A 20036-nucleotide genomic window follows, 5' to 3' on the forward strand; every position below is an offset into this window, starting at 1 on the left:
GCCAGCCTTCACCCTGCACCTTGGGAACCTCCAGGCTGGCTTCGAGGGGGGCAAGAGAGCAAGCAGCCACAGTGTGCTTCTTGAGGACTGGGTTGATTGGGGAGCGGGATGGGGTGAGGGGGAGGTGTGTCCAGCCTTCTGGGCTTCTTTTGGGGATCACTGGCACCAAACCCACAGGGGTGCTGTGACCACTCACGCTCTCCCCCTCCCACCCGCCCAGCAGGAAACAGAGGCACTGGTGACCCCAGCTCCGTTTATTAGAAAAGGTGTGAGAGCTGCTCCAACAGGAGTGGCCCAGCCCAGCCCACCCTCACCGTCCACCCACCCACTGCCCACTGCTGTAGTGCCTGCCAGGGCGCAGCCTCAGTGGCCCGGGCAGCAGGGTCCCAGAACTACACTGCTGCTTGCCCAGCTCCCTGATAGATTTTATTGCACTTTAGAAAAAAAGCTCTGTTCCTTCTCGCTGGCCCCACCCCACAGGGGCTGGCAAACTACCACCACGCTCACCAGCTAGGTCCCGAGAGGGGTCAGGAGCCGTTGTACGTCTGACCCGACTCCTAATCCTCCCAGGACAGGCTGGTCACTGGGCTCTCCAAGACCAGGACAGCCTTGTGGCTGGTGACCCTGGAGAGCTCCTTGCATCTTCTTCCTCCAGTCTGCCGAAGCCCCACCCTGGGGAGTGGCAGACACATAAATATGCTCTCAAGTCCAGGAAGCCACTCCCAGCCCTGTGCCCCTAGTGGCTGTAGTGTTGTTGTGGCGAGGCCTGGGATGCTCTGCCTGGTCTCCTGTGGGACGACTAGGCGGGGAGTCAGCAGACCCTTGGGGATGGCTTCAGCTCATCACAGACGTCCGGAACAAAAGAACTGGGGGGACAAGGTGGAGGATGGTGACAACAGGGTCCTCAGCTCTTTCTGTCCAGTCTTCACAGCTGGCATCTACTTACAGTGTCACAGTGTGTCCCGCGGGGCCTCCTGACTGGCCTCTAGAAGCAGTTCCTCCAGCTTGCTAACACCCTGGGAGCGGTGCAGTGCTGTAGGCAGGAGGTGGCAGCTTCCTTAGAGGCAGGTGGGGACATGGCCTTGTCCCTCCAGACCACAGAGTCCCCAACCCATGGGAAATCTGGGGCCCAGAGTGGTAACCCATCCCTTTATGGGCCACTCCGCAGAGCAGGAGGCTGAAGCCCACCACAGGTAGCCTATCCCCTGCCTCTCACTCCTTACCGTGCTCCAGGCTGCAGCTGCCTCCCTTAGCCTCCAGCCCTGGGGGAGGCTCTGGGGGAAGTGCGAGGGCAAACTCAGGCTTCAGGCCATTGGGCAGTGGCTGCCCTGCCTGAGATGGCTCCAGCTGGGGCTGAGCCTCAGATGACTCTGGGTCCTGGGTGTCCATGGTCTGAGATGGTGGAGAGGCAGGCGGGGAGGGAGGAGAGGGTGGAGGAGAGGAGACAAAGGTGGGAGGAACAGGGGGCTCTGGCCTCTCAGGTGGACTCTCCACCCGGGTCACCACAAATACCTTGTGGCCTCGGCCTGGGCTGGAGACAGAAATACGCTGCTCAGTGGGAGAGGAGGGGCTGCTTGGGGGGCTCTTGTCACCAGGGCCTAGGGAGTCTGTGGAAGGTATGAGGGCAGGGCAGGAGGCCAAGGAGCTCTGGTCGTTGCCCCCCTCATCCCTCTGCTGGTTTCGTTGGTCCTCCTCCTCTTCCTCCTGCTCCTCCCTGTCAGAGTCTGAGTCTGAGTCTGAGTCAGGGCCAGGTCCAGGGCGAGGGGCCCCATTCTGAGACCCGACGGCTGGCAGCTCCCCAGACTCTTCCAGGGGCTGCGGTGCAGTGATGGTGATCTCAGGCATGGAGGCTGACAGCTGCAGCTGCTGCTTCTCCTCACGCTCTCGAACCAGCACAAAGTTGCGCTTGCAGCCGTTCTGGATCTCAGCCAGTAGTGCCTTCTGCGTCTCGATGAAGCTCTTCACCTGTGGGACCCAGCCTGGCTAGGGCTCCGTGTGGCCTCTACCCACTTCTGCCCACCCGGCCCACTCACCCTCCCACCTGCCCCTGCCCACAGCAGCACTGGTACACAGCGAGCACCCTCACCGGCTCTTTCTTGGGCTCTCGGTCCAGGTCCAATCGAAGCAGGGAGTGGTTCACCTTGAGGGCCAAGGACAGCGCCATGAGCCCGCCTGTCTTGATCTCGTTTTCCCGGAGGTCCAGTCTCAGGAGGCGGGGGCTCTCGGCGATGAACTCTGCCACGGCCACCGCGCCTGGGAGGGGGACCGCAGGGGCTGGCCAAGGGCCCCATGCCTGGCCACTGGCCGGCCGCCCTGCCGAGCCCCGCTGGCCCCAGCGCGCCTGGCCCGCATCCTACCCTCGCACGTGAGCTTGGTTGAGGCGAGGCCGAGGCGCAGCACACTGCGGTTGCTGATGAGCCCATTCTTGAGGTTTCGTACACCCTCGTTCCCAATGGGGTTGTGGCCCAGGTTCAGTGTCTCCAGACTCTGTGTGTGTGGCTGCAAGGCACAGGGAAGGTGAGGAAGGGAGCCATGGGTGGAGGAAAAGCCAGGAAGGTATGTCAGGAAAGGAGCTAGAAAAAGGAGCCAGGCACACATCCTTTCTTCTTGCCTGGCACAATCCTATCACAGGCCTGGGAAACAAGTTCCTCCTATGCTGAGTGTCCCCTCAAAGCTCAAACTGCCCACTTCCCATCAGAGTCCAGGTGGCCCCCAAAGCACCGGCTGGCTCTCTGCCCTCACCCAGCCTGTCTTTTAATGGCTTCCAGGACCCTAAAGACAGCCTTCTTCTGGAAGGGGAGCTGGTCAGTAGCACACAAATGCCCCCTCCTCTGAGAGTATTTGTATCTGCTAGAATTACTTTATATGTCATGTGATGATCAAAAGACTAAAGACTTACTGACTGCTTTCAGAAATATTAACCTTTTAAGCCAACATATTCAGTTTGTGCAAAGCACTGTCCTACATAGTCTGTTACAAAAAAGTATGCAATTACAGAAATGGCCCAGACAGGCAGTAGTGGCACATGTCTTTAATCCCAGCACTTGGGAGCCAGGGGCAGGTGGATGTTTGTTTTGAGACAAGCCTGGTCTACACAGCAAGTCCAGGTTAGTCGGGACTACACAGAGAAACCCTGTCTTGAAAAACCCAAAAAAGAAAAAGAAAGAATTTGAAAGAAACAGGGCTCAGGGCTGGTGAGATGGCCTGAGGCTTTAAGTTCGAAACCTGAAATATTTATACATGGTGGAAAGAGAAAACTGCCTCTTGCAAGCCGTCATCTGACCTCTACATGCAAACATACGCACGCACACACACACACACAAAATGTAATAAAAGATTTAAAAATTAAACATTCGTAGGGGCTAGGCGGGATGAGGCCAATGAACAAGGCCCCTAGACTCACCAGTGCCATGCCCAAGAAGGCCATGCCCGTGTGTGTGAGCTGGTTGTTCCACAGCACCAGGGTCACCAGCCCTTTCCTCTGCTCCTTGAGACCCTCGCAGATGTAGGCCAGACCTAGGGGAGGCAGGGGAGGTCAGTGCCTCGTCCGCCTGGGAGCACCTCTGCTCGTGTTGCATCAGAGACATCTGGAGGCTAGGTCCTGACTTCTGGCTCCAGCCCTTGGGCTGACTCTCCTGTGTAAGCTCCTGTGAGAGCTATCACTGGTAGCACATCCTTGCCATCCATCTGTGAACTCCGGAGGACAGTACTGGGAGAGCTCATGACTGTACTTGGCACTTCCCACCTTAGCACAGGGCTGGGCACAGGAGGTGCTGGGTAACGACGTGCATAGGAGTAGGAGACACGCACCTGAGTCCAGCACGTGGTTGTTCCGCAGGTCCAGAATTTGCAGGGAGCAGTTGAATTTGAGCAAGTTGCCCAGCTGGGCAGAGTCCTGCAGACCGTTGAGCTTGTTGTCTGCCAAGTACAGTTCTCGGAGGTTCATGTTCATCTTCAGGGCTGTGGCTGTGGAGTGGTGGGAGTGACCGGCCAGCTCATGTCCTGGGTTACCCCCCCAGCAGCAGGCCTTCTGGACACAGACTTACCCAGCAGCATGAGGGGCCGCCCGGACAGGCTGGCATTTTCTAGGTGCAGCACTGCCAGGCTGCTGCGGATGCGCAGGGCGCGAGCCACAAAGGGTGCCGAGTGGTCCAGCAGGGGTGTGTTGCGGGCATCTAGGTACTGTAGGCAACTTGTCTGGTGGGGACAAGGCAGGGGATAGGCCATTTTATAATCCCAGCTGGCATCTAGGTTCCTCCCTGCCCCAGCCTTGCACTGCTGAGTAAGGGCCAGGGCTGCAACAGGGCCACTTCCCAAGGTCATGCTTGGGAGGGGAAGGGTGGTGTATTACCCTGTACAAGGGCAGGAGAGATGGGCCTGGGGTAGGTGCTTCCTTGCCTCTTTCTTACCAGCCTGTGAGGTACCCACCTTGCGCATCATGTGGGCAGCAGCCTGCCAGCCCCGAGTGCCGATGTGCTTGTTGAAAGAGATGTTGAGGTGGGTGGCCGACTCGTAGTACTCAATCATGTCAAAGAGGGCTGAGGCACCCTGGAGGCAGGCACATGTGGGTTTGGCCTCAGGTCAGGTGGCCAAGGGAAAGACATGGGCTGTGCCACAGGAGGGGTGCTGAGTAGGCAGCAGCCTCAGGATGACAGGTATGCTCTGTATGACCCGGGAGGGTGGGGCTCTTCTCCAAACTACACTCAAGAACACAGCCCTCAGAGGCTGCGATTTCCAGATACCTGTCAGTCCCCTTAGTGTGACAGCCAGGATAGCTCTTGGTGGCCACCCTCACCCGTCACCCTGCTCCCCAGACCTCACCTTCAGGGTCTCAGAACCACCCTCATCATATCAGATACCTGCTTGTGGTCTTCATGAAGCCCTGCCCTTGCCCTCTCCCCGTCCAAGCCTGGGGGCAGTGGATACTCACATCCTCATCTAAGTTGGTTTGCTCCAGGTCCACAACCTTGAACTGCAGCCTCTTAAAGACCTCCTCCAGAGCCTCACAGGTCTTATAATCAAGCTTCTCCCCTGGGAAGGGGCAGGCATCTTTAGGTGGACAGTCCACACCACTGCCCCTAGTCTCTGACTCCTGTAGAAACCACTGAACCCTTCACCACCACCCCTGCTATCCTTGGGGACACATACCTTTCAGGTCCAGGCAGTTGATGCGTTGCTCAAGATCCGTGAACTCCTAAGAAAGCAGGATGGAGCAGGTCAAGGCAGGTAAGACACCCCAGAAGAGGGGTGGCCTGACAGTGGGGGAGCCAAAGCTCAATGGGCTCTGCCATGCTCTGCAGTGAGATGGCATCTGGAATGGGATTGGGCGGGGTGGCTGGATGAAGACCCAGAGGGCCATGGGAACTGGTTGTGAGCACCTAGAGCATGAGCAGAACCTGCTTGCAGCCAGGCAGCCACAGACCACTACCCCAGCTGATGAACTGGGCATCTAGCACGCCCAGGAGATGCCTGGACTCGGGGAAGTCTGGCCCAAGGGACTGAGATGGGCAGGCTGACAGCCACCCTGTGGCACTTAGCAAAGGATGCAAAGGCACTGGCTCGGGTGTTTTCCCAGACTTTCCCCGTGGGGTCCACCTTACCCACACACGTGCCAGGTCCCTCTCTGAGCTTCATTGTCACCCAAATGTTGAGTGCCATGACAAAGAGCCAGGACAGAGAGGCTTGGGCTGGCTTGGGCAACATACTTGTCTGGTTAGGTGCAGGTCTAGTTGACCCTCATCCTTGCCTCAGATACCACACTGAGTGGCTGTCTTTCCCTGGAAGTGGCAAGGCCCTACTTTGCCAACTCTGCAGAATACACGTAGCCTAGGAGCTCAGTGAGGACAATGTCCCAGGCACCGTGAGGGCCCCATGTGGAGGTAGGGCAAGGGCTGACCACAGGAAAGCAGGAAGGCCATGAGGAGAGTGTGCCAGCATTCACACTAGCTGGGACAGCGCTTGGGACCTGCACTCCTGAGTCAGCAGGCCCGCTTCTACAAATCTGCTCACAGGCTGAGCACAGGGGCCTCCGGGGATGTGCAGGAGAAATGAGAAATCAATTTTGTTTTCTATGGCTATATTCAAAACTTTCTTTCACATGCACACATGTGTGTGCACGCCACACATGTCAAGTCACTGTGCTCATGTGAACAATGTAGTCCTCTATCTCTAGCTAGCACGTGGCTTCCGGCCATCAAACTCAGGTTGTCAGGCTGGACAGCAAGCACCTTCACCTCTCAGCCGTTTTTGATTTTGGAGACAGGGTCTCATATAACTCTGGCTAGCCTCCAAACTCATTATGTAGCTGATAATGACCCCCTGAACTCCATCTTCCTGCCTCCATCGTCTAAGTGCTGGAGATGACAAGCAGCACGAGCTGGTTTTAACTTCCGAAACAGCAGGGAGTATATAATCACTTTTGAAGCCCAGACTTAGGTTTTTGCTATTTTGTTCTTGTTTGTTGAATCAGGCCTAGAGCCCAGGTTGATACTTGGCTTATAATTCTCACACCTTAGAAATGAATTTTGAAGTTTAGACTTAATTGACAAGATTAGGCTTTTCTTTGAGGACAGAATTTCTTTAGGGCTGAAAGACTTGGTAATTATCATTTTATGTAATTCTGGACTGTTGCTAACTTCACAGCTGAACTAGGGATTTCTGCAGAAGTACTTATACAGGCCCTGGTTAAGGCTGGGGCAGGCTGGGCTGGGTCCAGGGCTGTGCTACATATATATATGCACGCACGCACACACACTCGCATGCATGCATGCACTGCACACACCTTCCGTCATTGCCCACAGCCCCCATACCTGCAGCTGCCTGAGGAGCTTGGGGATTTGTCGGCAGTTCAGCTTCTGGCAGGCCTGTCTGTAGGCACTGATCACCTCGTCCACCGTCACATTCTGGGCTGTGGGCAAAGGGGCAGGCTCAGAATCCACAGCCCTCGCTTGCTGCCTTACAGGGTCCCCAACCCTTCCTCCTGACAGCAGCATGACAGAGCTCCGGTCATAGGCATCACACAGGCATCATACATCTCCCTTGCTCTCAGGTGCCCAGCAATGCCAGGCAGCACAGGGCCAGGCTCAGGGCAGGCATCTGGCACAGCAGGTGCCCTAGTTTCACTTTTGTAACAAAAGCACCACGGAAGAGTGTGTGGCTTCAGCTACAGGTGACATACAGTCCCTCACTGCAGTAAAGCCACACAGGCAGGAGCTGGACACAAACCAGTCACACCACACCCCACATTGGCAGCCAGGGGCAGAGAGAGGCAAATGTACCTATGCTGCCAGCTAGCTCTTTCCAACCTTACACAGGTCAAGGCGCAGTCCATAGCCATGTTGTCCACACACCAAGTGGACCTTCCATCCTACCTCAAGTGACACCCAAGAAAACCCCTGCATGTACCCACAGCCCTACTTGATCTAGGCAACCCCTCACTAAAAACTCTTCATTCATTCAAATTAACCCCCATGCTGATTAGCTCGACATCAAACTCAAAGACCTGAGTTGGATCTCTGCACCCACAGAGTGGAAGGAGAGAGCCAGCTCAACCAAACCATCTTCTAATTCCACAGGTGCCCTGGGAGAAGTGCCATCCCTTAAAACAATAAAATAATCGAAGTTTTAAATTAAACTTTTGTTTGTTTTAAACAGGGTCTCATTTTGTAGCTCTGGCTGTCCTGGAACTCTCTTTGTAGACCAGGCTGGCCTTGAACTCACAGAGATTTGCCCGCCTCTGCCTCCTGGGTACACCTACCACACCTTGCTTGAAATGGCTGACCATCCTGCCTCACTCAGCTTCTGGAATGCTGGAATTACACATGTAGTGCCAATGCATTCTGCCTGCTTTAATTTGATGGAAGAATAAGTGCTCACTTCAATCCCATGAAAAGGCAAAGCTCAGAGAGATCAAGAACCCTGCCATAGGGCACACAGCTGGAATACTATACAGCCAGGATTTGAACTCCTCCCAGCTCTCAGGTCTTTCTCTCCTGAAATTCAGCTCATGGCTAACCACACCCCTTAGTCCAAAGGGCAATGACCTGAGAATAAAGGAGAGAACAGACCCGTGAGAGCCCTCACAGAATGGGCAGTAGCTGTTACATTCATGATGGAACAGAGCAGATGTAGCAGAACAGCCCCATGACCCATGGCCCCGTGAGGCAGGCTAACTCACACTTTTCTCTCTACCCAGATTTGCTTCTTCCAGACTTTTTAGAAAAATAAATTTAAGCCAGGCATTGCAGTCACTTGGGAAGGTGAGGCAGAGGGGTCAAACGTTTAAAGTCAGCTTGGACTACAGAGTGAATACAAGGCCAGCTTAGACAACCCTATCTCCAATTACAATAAAAATAAATAAATAAATAAATAAATAAATAAATAAATAAAGGTATGTAATTCACTAGTAGAGCTCCTGCCTAGAATCCCCCAGTGAGGGGCTGGGGGTGTGGCTCAGTGGTAGAGCCCCTGCCTAGAATCCCCCAGTGAGGGGCTGGGGGTGTGGCTCAGTGGTAGAGCCCCTGCCTAGAATCCCCCAGTGAGGAGCTTAGGGCTCAGTGGTAAAAAGCTCACAAAACGTTCTATTTAGGTCTCCAGAACCCCACGAACCCACAAAACGACCAACGAACAGATTTTCTCACATCACATACATACTTGAAGATTCTGGGTGCTCACAACTATCCTGAGCACAGCAGCAATTATAGCCACTTCCACTGAGGTATTCAGGTGACCATAAAGAGAAGAAACATCAACAGCAGATGACAATCTTAAAAGAAAGCTAGTTTATTTTAATTGGCATCTTCTCTAAGTCTATTTAATATTCTGCCTTTAACGATCACTCTGAGGAGTCCCAGAGGTTACAGAGGGCACCAGTGAAGCTGGTTCAATCAAAGACCACAGGTCCAGGCCAGTGACATTAGGGAGGATGAAGCTAGGCCTGGGCTAATATGGGCAACACTGGTAACTCTCAGCCTTGTATCGTCAACAAGAAGCCGACTACAGCAAAGCCTGGTGTGGGGATACAGGCATATAATTTTACATACTCAGGAGGCTGGGACAGGAGGACCTCAAGGCTAGTCTGAGCTACAAAATAAGCTCAAGGGCAGCCTGGGCAGCTCAGGGAGACCCTGACCCAAGAAAAAATTAAAGCGAGCTGGGGATACAGCTCCCAGTGCCACCCTAAAGATACTACTAGTCCATGGCTGGAGAGATGGCGCTCTTCTGGCTAGTCTTCCAGAGGAGGGGGTCCAATTTCTACCAACCATAGGGTATGTGTCTATAACTCCAATCCCAGGGGATCTGTTGCCCTCTATGAGCACCAAATATGCAATGCATGTGATAGACAGACACTCGGGCAATAACAGCTATACATATACAAGACAAATAAAAATGACAACTACATTTTATCACTTCCCCACCTTCTAAGTAAAGAAGATACAGTAAAGACACAAGAGAAGGGGCTCAAAGCCAACTCCTGATGCACATGTCTTGGTGTCCCTGGCCTAACACAGCTGGCTTCACACCACCTAGAATCATCAGAGTGACCTAGAACATCAGCAGTGGGGTCAGGCTAATCATTATGCACCTGTATTTATTTAAAGGTAAGAAAGAGAGGGGCAGAGTTTGGGTGATAGCTCAGTGGTCAAGAGCCCTAGCCATTCTTTTTGTTGTTGTTGTTTCTTTTGGTTTTTTGTTTGTTTTTTGTTTTTTTTTTTTCGAGACAGGGTTTCTCTGTGTAGCCCTGGCTGTCCTGGAACTCACTTTGTAGATCAGGCTGCCCTTGAACTCAGAAATCCGCCTGCCTCCACCTCCCGAGTGGGTTTGGTCCCCACCACCTACAAAAGACAGCCAAAACTGTCTGCAACTCCAGCTCCATAGGCTCCAACATCCCGTTCTGGCCTCCAAGGGCACCGATACAAATATGGTGTACATGCATACACTCAGGCACATACCCATAAAATAAATCAATCAGTCTGGGTGGTGGCAGCACACATCTTTAATTCCAGCATCTGGAGGAAGAGGTAGAGATCTCTGAGTTTGAGGCCAGCCTGGTCTACAGAGCCAGTTCCAGGACAGCCAGAGCTATACAGAGAAACCGTGTCTCAACAACAACAACAACACAAGAAAACAAAGAAACCAACAAATACATCTTGGGGGGAAAAGATGACTGGAGATATAACTTGGTATAGTGTTTGCTGTGATGAGATTTCTATACAATAGGAGAGCCACACAGTGGCTTTGACAGTCAGTCTGGAGGCACAGTGCAGGCAGGTGGGCAGTGCAGGGACTCTATGGGGCACACCTCAGGTGTGTCCACTCAACCCAAATTCAACATTCTGTGTGCCAACGGAGGCAGGCTGCCAACTGAAACAGCTGTCAGAGAGGAAAGAGAGGCATGACTGTGTGTGTCCAAAGAAGGCTGTGCTGTGCTGGACCCACTGAGATGACAACTTAGATTAAAAGCCACATTCTGATCTTTGTCTGCCAAGACTGGACACATGACCCCAGCAACCTCTCTGAAAGGGCACCCAGTCTCTGGGGTAGTGACATGAGGTGACCAGAGAAGCAGCTGGCTTTCTGTCAGGAAGGAGTGAGTGGAACTCTCACTTGTGGTTTTGTTAGTTTGTCTTTTTCCTTAAAACACAGGAGCTCCTTAGAAGGCCCAGGTGGGCCCTCAGCTCATGACCCTTGTGCCTTGACCTCTCAAGCACTGGGATTCCTTGCATAGCTAAGGACTTTCCACAGGTGACTTCATCTAGCCAGGTCTGGGACAGATCCGCAAGATAGGCACACTTCCATCTTATACAAGGAAGCCTGCCAAGAGCCAAGCATCTGACTAGTCACAGAGTCAGAAGATGCAGGGCTTGGAAACAAGAGGCCAGATCCATCTTCTTACTGCTGAAGCAGTAGAGTAAGGTGGGTGGGAATATAGGCCCTGTCACTCAAGGAAGGGCCACCAGGGACATCTGAGTTCCTTAAGTGGACCTTTGTGGCATGGCTGGCAAGCAGAGCCTCAGCAGTGGGGCCACCTCTCTCCAGAGATAGGTTGCTGTGGCTCTTACAGAAACAGTGAGAAATCTGATGCTAAGCATCAAGTGACAGGTGGCCAGGAGACATGGCCTCACGTGTGCACACAGCTACAAGGGTAGAGACAGAATGCAGGGTCAGTGGGCACGGGGGCAGGGCGGGGGTGGTGAGGGGCAGCACTGTCAAGTCATCCGCAGCAGCTAGGAACTGGTAGGAATTGGGCATCTTGTAGGGGTTCCCACGAGAACAACAATGGGAGTAGAGTACACATAGCCCAGAGGCATGGCTGCTCACTAACCTACACCCTAACTCTATGCTGTCCTTATTAGGAACGATCTTCCCTGGTCCCTGGTCCCCACCATGAATGGAGGACCTGGTGAGCCAGGCTCAGAGAGAGCTATTTCACCTGGGAAGTCCCAGCTAGGGCCTGACTGGATGTTAATGAGGCCCTAGGTGATCCTGTGTGGGCACCACCCTGAGAGCCCCCACCAAACTTGGCAACATTGTGTTGCTATTATGGAACAGAAAAAAAAGAGGCCAGCTGGCAATGGAGAGGGCGTGGTTCCCCAGGCTCCCGCCACGGGGCTCCTTCATTCAGCAGGCACACTGGATTGGCAGCAGGCACCACCCCCAGCCCTGTGGGAGCCTCGGGGTGGGGACATAGAGGACAGCACAGCAGCTGGCAGCAGTCCTTGGAATAGTGTGTGGCTGGGGCAGACCACTGCAGAGGGAGGCAACACTGAAGACCTTGGTGGAAAGAGGCCACTGAGGAGGGGAGCAGGGCAGAGCAGTATAGAGCAGATTGTTCATCCCCCGTGGCAGGCTGTTGGGACTGGCAACCAGAAGCATCCAGTGAAGCATGCTCTGAGGTGGATGGATGCCATCTCATGTGACCCAAGGTTTTGGTGGCTACCAAGGGGCCAGAGGTATGGCTGGGAAGCAGGCATGGTAGACTCCCACCCCCAGGTGCACCACAAAGGCCGGCGGCTCCAGGAGGCTATTTTCTAGAGCAAAGGCTCTAGGCAGAATTCGGGGCACAGATGGAACATGCAAGTCCTTCAGGCCCACTGCACCAAGGCCAGGACGTGCTGATGGCAGAGTCCAGGCTCCACAGGACCTGCTGCTGGTGCAAGACAACTACGACTGCAACAGGTGAACAACACACATTGATACACCCATGCCAGGCTGTCTCAAGAGCTTCCTTTGCCAATTTGGATCAACCCCTCAAACATTTTCCTCAAGTGAGGATCTCACTTCTGCCTCAGAGGAGGAAGAACACGAGGCCAACAGTTTTATGTTCAGATGTTGAGCTCTGGAAGGACACACAGGGAGCTACCTTCTAGGAGGGCGAGCTGGACAAGCTGAAGTGGATCATGGAAAAGACTGTTCACTCACTATATAGTGTCAGGTCCCAAAGAAACCTGTGACACGTTTCTCTCCATACCCACGGCTCTTGTTACCTGAACCTTTCCAGCCCAGGAACTAGCCTTGCCTTCCTCCAGTTTCAGATTCCTATATAATTCAGTCATTTTGGCCACACACTATCTTGGCTCCTGGTCCCCTCTTTGCCTTCCCTCCTCTCTCTTCTCTTCCTCCCCTCTCCATGTCCCTGGTCTATTCTGCTTGCTGTGGTTAGTCTGGACTCTTCTAGATGCCTTTGTTGCTTTTCTACGTCATATCTATCTATAGGATTGGTCACATCCTCACTTTCATTCATATGGCCATAGCTATCCTGAAACACACAGGTGACCCTCCTACTTAAGCCTCATAAATCCTGAGACTAAAGGCGACCACCACCATGCTTGTCCACCTTCTCGGCACTGAGGCCTGTGTGGTATTCAGACATTTACTCACTTAGAAACACCATGGAGGCTGGCTCACACCTTTAATACTGGCATGCAGAATGCTAAGGCAGAAGGATTAACTTGATTCAAGGCCAGCCTAGGTTCCAGAGTAAGGAGGACTTTGTGATGACTCAGTTTTAAGTTATGATGTGTTTTAAGTTTAAATTACTGTGCTTAAGAAATCTATAAAACAAAAACACCTCTAACCTGTGATCCCCGCGTGCCTAAAGACAGATAACTTCCTGGAATGTTGGGAATTGTTGTTCATATAAGATAACAAGCCATGTGTTTTCACTCCTGTAAAAAAACTTGGCTACCCCAACTGTACCGGATGCACCTGATCACACATAGGCAGGAAGCACCTGAGGCTGTGTGTGCGCCCCCAGCTGGATGAAGACGGGAAGTACATAGCCTGGTGGGCTTTGCCTGTATAAGCCTGATTAGCATAATTTGGTGCCATTTTCTGGGAACCCCAGGTATGGACCTGGGCCAGTGTCCACCATACTGGCCAGTATTTAATAAAGCTCACTTCAAAATTTGGCTCGAAAATTGTGGTAGTGGTCTTATTCTCATCTGGTGTAATTAACAACTTCACATTAAAATTGGGAAGAATAAACTAAACTCTGCCCAGCTGGGAGCTGCTGCCCTCAAGAGGTCAGGTTTATGGCAGAGAGCTTGAAAGTGAGATTGTGTGATACAGAAAGGGGAGGAGCATGGTAGGGTTCTGGGGGAGGAAAGGCTGTGGGGTGCAGTGGGTACCATGCTCAGTCAGAGGTCCAGGTTCCTTAGCAAGCCTTCAGGCTAGGATGCACTCTGCCTGATGCCTGTCTTCAGATAGCCATCCAGAGCACACCTGTATACTCTCCCACAGTGGGTCTGCAGTGGGCGTTAGAGTTTCCAGGCCTCCACACCCATCTCAAGGTGAAAGAACAGAGCAAAGAAATGTCTGATTTCTGAGCTGGAGTCCCAAACAGTACAATGTCACACCCAGCTAAGTCCAGGTCTCAAATAACATGGCAGAAACTGAACTTGCCTTTCTTGTGAGCCCAGGAAGTCAGACTAGGGCTGTCAGCGGCTCTGGAAATGAGAGGTATTTGTAGCCCCACCAGAAGAGAGCTCCTTTCCCACACATGCTGAGACAAGGTCCACTCCTGGAACCCTGAGGACACTGGGGGTTGGGAGTGGAGGGTCAGTGGGGGGAGCAGTGTGGAGGGCTGCTGTGGCAGGATACGACTCCTCTCTGGGGAGGGTCTCTTCAGCACTGACTATCCATTATTATTTTTTAAACTAGGTGGCCATGAATGAACATGGTGCCCCTAAGACTGGCCTTGAGCTCCCAATCCTCTACCTCCACACCTGGCTACTTAGTCTCATAAGACAAATAGTTACACTGGAGTAGGCTGATCATGTATAACACCCTGCAAAGGGTGTTAACAACTAAAAGCTGGGGGTGGGGGGTGCACATGCTATTGAGGAGACTGGGAAAACAAGCAGAACCCTTTTCATTTGGCAAAGCCAGTCCAAGGTGCACAGGCACCATCTCATCCAGAACACCTGTGACGCTCACGCTGAAGGCTCGCGAGCACGCAACTGGCACCAGTGAGGCCTGCAGCTCGCTCATAGGATGGGAGCTCCGGTACCATGGGGAATGTAGCAACGTCTGAGACAGGTTAAGGTGAAATGCAAGGTGTAGAATGAGAGTGAGGACCCAGCCATGACAATCGGGAGCCCTGACTTCACTCACTCACTCACACACACACACACACACACCCAGCCATGACAATCGGGAGCCCTGACTTCACTCACTCACTCACACACACACACACACACTCACACACACCACACACACACACACACACACACACACACAAGCTCTCCACCCCTGCCTGAGCCGGAGACCACACACACACACACACACACACACACACACACACACACACGCTCTCCACCCCTGCCTGAGCCGGAGACCACCAGCTGCGATCACACACACACACACACACACACACACACACACACACACACACACACGCTCTCCACCCCTGCCTGAGCCGGAGACCACCAGCTGCGATCACACACACACACACACACACACACACACACACACACACTGAGCCGGAGACCACCAGCTGCGATCACTCACACACACACGCACACACGCACGCACGCACGCACGCACGCACGCACGCACGCACGCACGCACGCACGCACGCACGCTCTCCACCCCTGCCTGAGCCGGAGACCACCAGCTGCGATCACTTGCACCTGGTGCTTCGGGAGATGAGACCCAGACAGGCCAGCCTACTACTACCTCTTCTTGTTACTACCATGTTCTGAGATGATGCTGGCATATGACCTGCGGTGGTAACGAGTCCCCTGCACAGGGACTAATACCCCAAAATGAGGGGTGGCTCGGGCTGAGGAGGGGCTTCATTTCCTCTATTTGTGCACCTGGCTTCCTTTTTACCCTGTGTCCTGTACCCTCACTCACCTGTCACTCAGGCTTCAGCTCCCACAGCACCTCCTCTTGGAGGTTTTACAGCCTGGGCACACATCTCTAGCCTGTAAGGGTTTGACTGTGGCTCACTCTGGTCCTAGAGCAAAGCTGAGTATGTGGGTGGGGTCACAAAAACAGTAAAGTTTCTGAACTTGCAATAACCAAACTCATAAGGCATGAGTGTATAGCAGCACATGCTGGAGCTGTCTCCTGCACCTTTACTGCAGCCTCAGCCCTGAACACACAAGCACACGAGGCATTCACAACTCATGCCGTCACACCATGTAAATAAATACCCATGCTGGATGCCGGAAATGCCTCAGTTCAGATCACATGTGTGAGCTGGAATGCTTTCAATGTACACACAGGCCTTCTGCTCATACAGAAACAGAGAAGTTTAATATGATAATATGCTAACATTTTCCAACCATCATCCTGAAGCAGGTGCAGAGTATGTGTAGCAGTAGTTGTACTGTGTTTAACAGCATACTTATCTCATTAGTATACAAAGTTTAGTATTTTCTTTTTCATTTACTTCCTGTACACACGCAGAGGTTAGAGGTCAACCACAGGACCACAGAATTGCTTTTCTCCTTCTACCATGTAGGTCAGGAGAAACCAACAAACAGGCTTGGCAGCAAATGACTTTCCCTCTGAGCCATCCTGTGTGCCCTGTTTCAGTTTTTAGTTATTTCAAATAAAAAAGGAGCTAGAGCGCGATGCTGCAGTGGTTAAGTGCAGCTGCAGCTTTCTCAGTATCTCCAGCTCTGTGGCCCCAGTGCTCTCTTTCTTCTGGCCTCCACACACAGCCCATTGCATGTGGCATGCACTCAGACAACTCTCAGGCAACTGTGGAGCTGCTGCTGCTCTCCTGTCTCCCACAGCTCCCTTTCCGGTTACAGGGCACAGAACTGAATCTGACTGGGTGAATGCTTGAACAACTATGAGAATACATCTAGCCTGGTGCTGAGGAGAGACTAAGCTCACCACGATTATCACTGACTAAAGCTTTCTGCTGGGGTGCACGCAGGCTTTCCTCTACGGCCCCAGCAGGATGCGTGCACCTGAAGACACTGATGACATTCTGCCTTGGGACATGAATGGATCTTCACAAAGAGGAAACAGTGACCCAATGAGGACACCCAGTTGGGAGTCAGACCTTGATTCCTTCTATAGAAGCTGCCTGTGCCAGGGACCTTGACTACTCAGGATGGCCAGACTTGTGTCACCTGAAACACAGCAGCAGAGGGAAGGTTCTAGAGACACAAAGAGTGAAGTGTGGTCCAATAGCAAGGTACTGACCACTCTCATTTGCCTCATATCCCTGATGGCCAGAAGATCCAAACTGCTGTAGGCCCTGCATCTTATCTAATGTTTGGGTCTCCATATACAGAAAACCACCAAGGACACACACAGAGAGACTTCTAGAAGCAGTAAGTGAGCCAACTCAGTAAAATTAAAGTGCTTTGTAAACAGCAGCAATCATCATCACAGTCCAAGGCCAGACACCTTGGTGACCAGGTAGTGGAAGAGCAGAGCAAACACAACTCTTACTGCAGAGAGAGGGACCCAGCTGCATCTAGGAACACTGCTTGCACACCCACTATTTACCCTTAAATATTTACCCAGGGCTGGATAGCTGAGGGTACACAATGGAAGACCTGGGGATAGGCAAGGCAGTGAGCACCAAGGGAGGTGTGGCAAGACAAAAGATACCCTAAGGGAGCCAGCCGGCTAGGGGTGCACGGGTAAGGAAAAGGCTGCAGCCCAAGCAGGCAGCTTGTCCACTCAAACCTGGCACTGAGTAGGACTGAGGAACCATCTCTCAGTTTGCCAATGAGCAAAACAGCTGCACTGCCCCAGGAGGTAAAGCTCTGTACTCAGGCCTTGAAAAGCTCAGCTGTTCAGAGGCAGGGCAGACTGGACTGAGTCTTCTGGATTCAATACCATCTTCTGGTCTCCTTAGGCACCAGGCACACCTCATAGTACACATGCATGCATACATGGAACACACACCCCAACTTAACATAGGGAAACCCAAAATGCTGGGTATGGTAGCATGCCTTTGTAATCCCAGTGCTGGGGAAGTAGAGACAAGCAGACCTGTGTAGGGTTCACTGGCCACCCAACCTAGCCTACCTGTCGAGTTTTAGGCTAATACAAGACCCTGTCTCAAAAAAAAGGCAGCCAGCACCTGAGATTGCAGTCTGACACTGATCTCCAATCTCTGTCACTATCTACAAGCCCACGGTGGCCCCATGCTGCCCTAACTGCTCCTACAAAATTCCATGCACTGTTGCTGGCCTTGTCCACCTTTTGTAAAGGGGTGCAAAGCAATGTGTCATCCCCTCTTCAAAACCATAGTTGACCAGTCCTTGAGACTCTGTGGCCTGGGGCCTTTCACTTCTCTAGGTAGCAGCCCTGACCAGAGTAGGGAGTGTGCAGTGGACTGCTGACATCAGTGCCTTACCTGCTCCCTCTGCAGAGGCCAGCACAGGCACATGGGTTCAGATCTTTAGGGAATGATGGAGCTTGAAGCTCGCATGTTCTCTGAACCAGATTCAACTCCAGTGAGAACAGGACACTGAAACCCACTTTTTCCTCTTAATAACATACCTCACCAGGGAACCTACAGTACCCTATAGGGTGATGTTGCCATTGGTATCCATATGACAACCCATCAATCAGTGATGGGCCTCAAGGTAGCCTGCGAAAGCACCTAACAGGGTTTGGGGTTAAGGAAGGACAGGCCACCAGAGAGCAGATCTTTCTTCTAAGTCTTTCTGAATAAAAGTCAGGTGCACTTGAGGTGGCACTGAAAGACAGGAAAGTGAGAAGCACTGGAGGAGACAGGAGGCCCTCAGGCCGGAGCCTGAGTGGCATCACTTGCCAGCTGAGAGTCAAGAATTCGGCACAACACATGGTGGCACATGCCAGGAGGTTGGCTGGAAGGGTAAAGGTGCTTCCGGACAAGCCTGACAATTTGGTGTTCGATCCCCAGGACCCACATAAAGTGGAATCAAAGTATGTACTACACAAAGCTGTCCTCCAATCTTTCCACGTGTACCATGACCTGTTTCCCCACATCATACACAGACACAAAGTGTACCAGTAACACTTTAAACATCAGAAAGAAAACAATTCACACCTGCCTGTGCAGAGCTGACATTTCTTTACCTAGTGGTATTTGAAATATGAATGTTAAAGCAGCAATGAACTGAGGCCTTGTGTATGACCCATGGATGACCTTACTCCTTCCCAGCTAAAACCTGCATTTCAGAACTACCTTTACAGTGGCAACAGGCCTTACTCCACTGTACAGCTTTCATGATCCTGGGTTGCCTTGGCAGCCCCTGAGCCTACCCAATGCGCCTCAGGAGCAATGCATTACCTCATCATCAAAAAGGAAGGAAAAATGGAGGGCCCTTTAGACATCTTTTCTCTGTATAGCCCTGGCTGACCTGGAACTCACTTTGTAGACCAGGCTGGCCTCGAACTGAGAAATCCGCCTGCCTCTGCTTCCCGAGTGCTGGTATTAAAGGCGTGAGCCACCACACCTGGCTTTAAAGACTTCTGTTTAAGAATCTTGTGTCCCTGTGTTTGTTTAGTACGTGGGTCCCACGTGACTCCAGGTGCCTTAAGAGAGCAGAAGCTTCAGACTTCAGCCCTCACGGGGCATTTAAACCACTTCAAAGCTAAAGTAGTCTGACGTGTTGCTGGGAACTGCACGCAGGACCTCTGGAAGAGCAGTGCCCTTAACCATTGAGTCACCTCTTCAGTTCGTGCTGAAACTCTTAAACAAAATTTTGCTGTGTGGTGGTGGCACATGCCATAATCCCAGCAACTAGGAGGCAGCCTGATCTACAGGGAAAGTTCCAAGATAGCCAGGGCTATACAGAAAAACTGTCACAAAAACAAACAAAATAAAAACAGCAAAACCAACAACGAAAAAAAATAACAACAACAAAAAATAAAATATAGAGTTATGAGTTTCTATGTCTCACATCTGTGCAGAAGGTCAGAAGAATGTGCCAGATCTCCATGGAACTGCAGTTATAGGCAGTTGTAAGCTGAATGATATGGGAGCTAAAATCAAACCCAGATCCCATGGGAAAGCAGCCAGTTGCCTCAACTGCTCGGCCATCTCTCTGGTCCCTAAATATTCCTCTTTTTAAGGGATCTTCAGTGACTACTCGCTCAACTCTACATCTGTGCCATCCGTTTTCTGTCACTTTCTTAAAGCAGCTGGGACTGAGCCTGAGGCCGTCTATGTGCCAGGCAAGCACTCATCACTAAGCTAGAAACCCAGTCCATTTGTTTGTTAGTTTTTTGAGAATGAATGGCTATCTGTGTCCTTTGGTTCTTAAACTTCACAAGGGATGCTGGTGTCAACTGGTCAAGAGGCTGAGGCAGAAGGACTAGAGAATTCAAGGCCAGCAGGACTACAGAGTGAGACTCTACTCCAAAAAACAAAACAAATCAAAACCACACACATACCCAGAAGACATCCAAATATAAGCAGCAGCATAAACACAGCACTACTTTACTGCTTTGGTGAACATCATGGAGTCTTGTCCCTCATGGTCTCTGTCCAGAAACACAAACTGAACCTGATGTTTCAAATGTTCCCAACCTATGACCTGGTAAAGTCATCTATGAACTTGCTCAAAAGC

General features: G+C 52.1%; 1 protein-coding gene across 2 annotated transcripts in view; it reads right to left on the reverse strand.

Moving 5' to 3' along the window:
• Nucleotides 1-239: 239 nt before the first annotated feature.
• Nucleotides 240-20036, reverse strand: part of Ppp1r37 (protein phosphatase 1, regulatory subunit 37) — a 33905-nt gene continuing 14108 nt past the window's right edge. Inside the window, exons 2-13 of one of the 2 annotated variants that reach the window (XR_003946441.1) lie at nt 6810-6907; nt 5149-5194; nt 4931-5031; nt 4429-4548; nt 4047-4197; nt 3811-3966; nt 3404-3516; nt 2358-2499; nt 2087-2140; nt 1224-1965; nt 947-1033; nt 240-866 (exon numbers count right to left, since the gene is read on the reverse strand). Coding sequence is in view for 1 of the 2 variants with exons in the window: in NM_199149.3 (NP_954600.1) it covers nt 951-1033; nt 1224-1965; nt 2087-2253; nt 2358-2499; nt 3404-3516; nt 3811-3966; nt 4047-4197; nt 4429-4548; nt 4931-5031; nt 5149-5194; nt 6810-6907 (1919 nt within the window). In the remaining variant the exon portion in view is untranslated. Of the gene's footprint in view, nt 867-946; nt 1034-1223; nt 1966-2086; nt 2254-2357; nt 2500-3403; nt 3517-3810; nt 3967-4046; nt 4198-4428; nt 4549-4930; nt 5032-5148; nt 5195-6809; nt 6908-20036 lie in introns of both variants that reach the window. The other variant, NM_199149.3, reaches the window with a different exon arrangement.

The sequence above is a fragment of the Mus musculus genome, chromosome 7, assembly GCF_000001635.26.
Source record: "Mus musculus strain C57BL/6J chromosome 7, GRCm38.p6 C57BL/6J".
Classification (NCBI taxonomy): domain Eukaryota; kingdom Metazoa; phylum Chordata; class Mammalia; order Rodentia; family Muridae; genus Mus; species Mus musculus.